The sequence below is a fragment of the Pyrus communis genome, chromosome 9 (genome assembly GCF_041283825.1).
Source record: "Pyrus communis isolate YQ-2024b chromosome 9, ASM4128382v1, whole genome shotgun sequence".
NCBI classification, from domain to species: Eukaryota; Viridiplantae; Streptophyta; class Magnoliopsida; order Rosales; family Rosaceae; genus Pyrus; species Pyrus communis.
This window is the reverse complement of record NC_142573.1, coordinates 1,702,751-1,708,876: the sequence shown is the minus strand read 5'-3', so window position 1 is coordinate 1,708,876 and position 6,126 is coordinate 1,702,751. Positions and strand designations below refer to the sequence as shown.

General features: G+C 39.8%; 1 protein-coding gene across 3 annotated transcripts; it reads right to left on the bottom strand.

Annotated features, from left to right (window-relative positions):
• Positions 1–683: 683 nt before the first annotated feature.
• Positions 684–4,159, bottom strand: LOC137740840 (uncharacterized). 3 transcript variants are annotated; one of them, XM_068480646.2, is made up of 6 exons: positions 3,867–4,159; positions 2,790–3,080; positions 2,574–2,680; positions 2,332–2,464; positions 2,008–2,202; positions 684–1,248 (listed from the first exon to the last, which is right to left on the bottom strand). In XM_068480646.2, the coding sequence occupies exons 2-6, from the start codon at positions 3,060–3,062 to the stop codon at positions 934–936; spliced, it is 1,023 nt and encodes a 340-aa protein (XP_068336747.2). In that variant the 5' UTR covers positions 3,063–3,080; positions 3,867–4,159; the 3' UTR covers positions 684–933. The 3 variants fall into 3 exon arrangements, with proteins under 3 accessions (XP_068336747.2, XP_088555521.1, XP_088555522.1); XM_088699395.1 differs by lacking the exon at positions 3,867–4,159 and adding an exon at positions 3,168–3,396; XM_088699396.1 differs by lacking the exon at positions 3,867–4,159 and adding an exon at positions 3,369–3,389.
• Between the last annotated feature and the right edge of the window lie 1,967 nt (positions 4,160–6,126).

Here is a 6,126-nt window from a genome sequence, read left to right as displayed (position 1 = left end):
AACCAAATCAAATGATGTAAATTAAATTTTATTTTTATTTATTTTTTTAATCTTAGATATTTATTTTTCAAGCTCAATTCCAAATCAACCATTAACCTATTTTCAATTCAAGGTTGAGTAAACTCAATTTTAGGCCCAAAATGTTGAAAGCCTTAATCACTAAGTTGTTCTTCAATTTCTCTCCAATTTCTATGTTAAAAAGAAATTTAAAAAAAAATTGAAACCAAACTGAAATAATTCGGTTTCTCCTTTGCAAATTAAAAAACCGAACGAAACTGAATAGCAATTCCGGTTTGATTTTCGATTTTGGTTGAAATCCAAACCGAAGTGAAACGGACCTACTTGCACTTTTATGGCAACAAAAAAAATAATTGTGGTCGGGAAATCTTAGGTCGATGCTCGCGGATTCCTGCTTGGATGTTACGAGATTCAACAAATGACGTGGTCGGACACGCTACACAAGTTTATGTAAAATACAAAAGCGAGCGAGTAATAAACACATCATGATCGCAAAATATCTAAAACCAAAGCTAAGCGGCCGGGATGTAGTTGGCTAAGAATGCACGGGCTGATTAGACTTTTCACCCAATAATATGGGTGAGGAAGGAACACTGTCATTGTGTAAGCAGATGGACAGCAAATGATTGAATAAAAGAAACATCTCAACATTTCAACAGCAACGATTGAAGGAACAAAGCCAGGCTCTAATAACTTGACCTGTGAAGAATATTATCGTAGAACTATGGCTCAACTACATGCTCCGACTGTAGACCGAACATCTCAACCTTTCGAAGAATTTACAAACACGAAAAAATGAAAAGAGAAATTGACGAAGCAAATCAAACCAAGGGCAGATATAGGCTTTCCTAAAGCTCATATATGTTGAAAATGGAGATAAAATGCTACTCATGCGTGTTTCAATTTAAACCTGTGTCAAGAGCCCACAAGACCTTCCCGAGATATACTGGTAACCCGAAGAACAGCTTGTGCACTGAGAGGCGAGAGCTTTGACAGACAAAAGTTCTCCCATGAGCTCGTTTCTGAGAGCTCAGGCGCTGGTGCTGAGCTCGTTTCTGGATGTTCAGACACAGCTGCTGGTGGGGGATAATCAAATTTCTCGTAAACAGTCTGCAGCTCCAGGAGGAGGATCCGAGCAGCCTCCCTCGACTCAGGAAGCTGGTCACTAAGCTGGGATGCAGCAATTTGAATTAATTTGTCAATCCCATATGCTTTAATACCTTCAACACCCTGTTGACAGAAACACAATAAGCATATAACAGGAAGAAATAAGTAGAACCACGTCTAGTTGAAGGTCTTGCTGAATCTACCCGACAATATGCTTGTTCATTTTCTCAATGTGCAATACGTGATAACATACAAGTCACAGAACAACAAGCAATAATGAACCTAGGTTCACTCAGGGAGAAGATCGCACATAAGAGACGGGGTTTGGATATGCAATCGAGTAATAGTTGACAGAAAGCACATGGTTGCAACAGTACAGGTTCAATGAGGCCATAGGAATCTACATAGTATCGGCACAGGAACATACACTTCAATGAAACTCCAGCTTTTGGTTTTTGAAATCTATATAACGGTTAAGCCATTTTGCCAATTCCAGTTTGATGGGACAGGTCCTAAACAATAAGCAAAAGCTAAAGCAGTACAAGAGTATATATAAAAGGGGCAAAGGAAGATAATGAGTTCCTAAATGACTATCCCCACAGAAAAAAAAAAAAAAAAAAAAAAAAAAAAGAAGAAGAAGAATAAGATGTTACATCAGGAGCAGCACACAAAAAATGGCAGCATCTGCTACTACAACTCGATAAAACCTGGAAATAATGCAACCCTCAAATGAATCTGGCAATAGCAATTTGGGGGTTGAAGGAAAAATAAATCAATAAACAAACATATGAAAGAAAATATAATTATATGAAACAATTGAAATATCGCTTCTGATAAGAAAAAATCAATGTGGTGAGCAATAGGATGTAAATGTCCTCTTACCAGTCGTGGAACACTTCGACAAAAGCACGTTGATGCCTTTGCTCGAACTCTAGGATTTCTGTTCTTCAGATATGGTTGCAACTTGGGTAACAACAATGTAGGGGAAACCCAAGTGGTCATCGCTACTAAAGCTCTCTCAGCTGCCTCACATACAAATCGTTTGTCTTGCGAAGACTTTAGAAGAAGTTGTGTAAGCTGCAAGGGTCAGGTTTGATTAAATTGGGGAATAAGAACTAACAATTCATTGCATATAAGAATAGAATCCTTTACCATACAAACAAAGTAAAGCAATACAGCAGAAAAGTTTCAAAGATTTCACATTACCATAGGGTCCAATGAATCAATCACAAGATCAGTATATGCATTGAAAATATCAGCAGAAGTCATAATTGCAGTTTTGCAAACAGCACTTCTTGGATTCTTAAGTGACTTTACCACAAGCAATATTACATCTCCCCTATTGAGCAAAATGGTGACAATCGTTAAATATGTCAGCCCTCACAATCATCAGTAACACATAATACTTCTTCGGATCAAGAGCATTCAAGTGAGAGCATGAGACTTACAGCATATCAAGCATGGCTTCTCTGTGAAATATAGAAAATCGGCGCACATTATTGAGTGCTTCGCACACCAGAACCCAATCTTTAGATTCTAGTCCGGTTAAGAGTGTCTGAAATATCAAACACATCATACAGTTAGCTGACATGCTTATCAATTGTGAAAGGTCAGGAATGCCTAGGTTACAGTAAAGCGCCACAAGAAGGCATAAAAACGAATACCTTAAAACTCGTATCAAGATTTTCTAGATCATTCAGATTCTCAGACTCAATGTATGCTACTTCGGCAATTCCAACCTCGGGTACGGAACTTGCAACTTCCTCACCATTTATGGAAAGTGAACCCACCGAAGCGGTGGTTTCTTTCAGGCATTCTTCATGATTTTCATTAGCATTAGCAGCAACAGGCTTAGTTATATTCCCTTTGCTAGAGCTTTCATTCTTCTTCTCAGATCCAGGTATGGTATTGAGATCTCTAAGAGCATTCTCAGACATTGCAGCTAGCCTTCAACTCTGCAACCAACAAATTTCGACCAGTGAGCACGCAAACTCAAATGTAATGAAAGAACATCCACAATTCTATTTACAGTTAACATTCACCTAGCAATTTCATAGAGTCAAGATAGAAATTCAATTCCAGTTGCTTGGAAGATCCAGAAAACGAAAACCTCTTACTCCGAATCTCCAAAAAAATATGAAAATACAACTTACTAAGGATAATAATGAACCAAAACCAAAAGCATATACGTAACAAAAAGCGTAAATGTTTATATTGATCGAATTTCGAGTGTGAACACGTACTCAAATGTAACACAACGTCCACAATTCTCTACGCAGTAAACAATCAACCCGCAACATCATCAATGCGAGATAGAAATTCAATTCCAATTGCTTGAAAGATCTATTAAACAGAAACTCCATTGAAAATACCACTTAATAGTGACAATAATACGCGAAAAACCACAGAAACAAAAAATTCGAAAGAATCAGTAAAACTAAACCTAACAGAAGATCTAGGGCTCCAATCACTGTACAAAATCAAAAATAGTAAAAACAAAACTAAATCAATCAGCTTCAACACGGATCATACGATTTCCCCTAAAATTCACACATTAAAATCCAACTCTACAGTGTATACACACACACACACATATATACACATATACATATATCGATTCAATCGGAGCTAACACAATCAGTAGAACAAGCATCGATTGTATGAAATGTGCGTGCGATTGCGATTCGGCGAATGCGCATACAATCCTACAGAGAGAAAGAGGGGAGAGAGAGAGAGAGTACCAGGAGAGGGAAATGCGAGGGATCAGAACCAGCAAGCGTCAATGGAAGCTCTGAGTGAGTCCACACTCCCAGAAAATGGGCGGACTTTAAATAATCGATTTTTTATTTATTTATTTTCTTGGTGTAACCGGCGAGGCAGCAGATGAGGCTCCGGACGACGCCGCTTTGTGGTTAAGTGGGTTCAACTCGACCTGGCCCGGCAGAGTCCGGGTCGCGCATGCCACCGCCTCCCATATCGTATTTAATTTTGAGTGGTGGTATTCCCACCGAGGTGTCTTATTTTTCCACCCATCATTTAATGAAAATGTTAATAACATATTTATCCTTTTAAAATAAGACTCTTAAACCTCTATTTAATTCAGTACTAAAATAATAAATAAATAATAGTTGGTGGGTTGTGATATCTTTGGTGGAAAGAGGTTGGGAAAGATTTGGGTTTGAATTGACGGAAATGTTAGATGAAGGAATGGGCGTGTGCTAGATGAAGGCGAGAAACTTCAATGGAGAAAAAAAGAGAATTGGGTGTGAAATCTGCGGTTTTGACAAAAAAAAAGAGAGGAAGAATAGTGGTTTGGGGATCCGGTGTCACATCCTGACCCGGATGGGACCACTTCCCGGGCCCGACTCCACCGCGACATTGTCCGCTTTGAGCCTCCAGCACACTCTCACAGTTTTGTTTTTGGGAACTCACACGAGAACTTCCTGATGGGTCACTCATCTTGGGAATGACCTCACGCGTTACTCGCTTAACTTCGGAGTTCCCATGGAACCCGAAGCCAGTGAGCTCCCAAAAGGCCTCGTACTAAGTAGAGATGGGAATATAAATATAAGGCTCACTCCCTTGGGCAATGTGGGATGTCACAATCCACCCCATCGGGCTACTCGCTTAACTTCGGAGTTCTCATGGAATCCGAAGCTAGTGAGCTCCCAAAAGGTTTCGTGCTAAGTAGAGATAGAAATATAAATATAAGGCTCACTCCCCTAGGCGATGTGGGATGTCACATCCGGGGTCTCTACAAGGCGGCGTTAGGTGTAAAAGAGATGATGAATGTCTAGGTCTTAGGTCTTGCATTTTCTTTCATTTTTTTTATTTTTATATATTTATTTATAATATTATTTAAAGATATATCATAGTTATTTAAAAAAAAATATTATTATGGTTGTTTTGGGAATAACGGTGTGGGAGGAAATAACATTTTATTTTTTAAATTTTCTATGGTGGGTGGGATTATCATGTGGGTGGAAAATAAATCACTGGGGTGGGTCTAGTAGCACTCTTAATTTTGTTTGTTGCCATTGATTTGGGATCTAATTTCGAAAACGCCATTGCCTCGCATTATTGCCATCTTTTTATTACTAGACATTTAATTTTCCATGGTTTCCTTGTTTGGAACCTTGATTTTGATCTGACGCTCCAACAGGAAAATGAAACTTTTGGCGTGTGAATTAAATAAAAGAATGGTAAATGTTGGGTGATGCTATATCTTTTATGTGATTATGATAAAATTAGTGTGCATATGCATACGTGTCACATCCCGGCCCGGGTGGGACTACTTCCCGGACCCGCTTCACCACCGTAGCACGATATTGTCCGCTTTGGACTTACCATTCCCTCACGGTTTTGTTTTTGGGAACTCACGAGCAACTTCTCAGTGGGTCATCCATCATGGGATTGATCTAGCCCTCTTCTCGCTTAACTTCAGAGTTCCTACGGAACCCAAAGCCAGTGAGCTCCCAAAAGACCTCGTGCTAGGTAGGGATGGGAATATACATTTAAGGATCACTCTCCTGGACGATGTGGGATGTTACAATCCACCCCCCTTAGGGGCCCGACGTCCTCGTCGACACATTTCTGGCCAGGGATTGGCTCTGATACCAATTGTCACATCCCGGCCCGGGTGGGACTACTTCCCGGACTCGCTCCACCACCGTAGCACGATATTGTCCGCTTTGGGCTTACCATTCCCTCACGGTTTTGTTTTTGGGAACTCACGAGCAACTTCCCAGTGGGTCACCCATCATGGGATTGTTCTAGCCCTCTTCTCGCTTAAGTTCAGAGTTCCTACGGAACCCGAAGCCAGTGAGCTCCCAAAAGGCCTCGTGCTAGGTAGGGATGAGAATATACATTTAAGGATCACTCCCCTGGACGATGTGGGATGTTACAATACGTATTTTAGGTCAATTAATTTATGATCACATGTAGTTTTTTGAAGTTTGGTTTGAATTTTCTCTTTGAGCTTCGTAATTCTATTAAAAAATG

Coding starts and splice junctions, on each gene's coding strand:
- LOC137740840 (XM_068480646.2), bottom strand. CDS start 3,062: ATGTCTGAGAATGCTCTTAGAGATCTCAATACCATACCTGGATCTGAG. Junction 2,681..2,789: donor ATCTTGATACGAGTTTTAAG/GTATTCGTTTTT, acceptor TTGATATTTCAG/ACACTCTTAACCGGACTAGA. Junction 2,203..2,331: donor TTGATTCATTGGACCCTATG/GTAATGTGAAAT, acceptor TGACCCTTGCAG/CTTACACAACTTCTTCTAAA.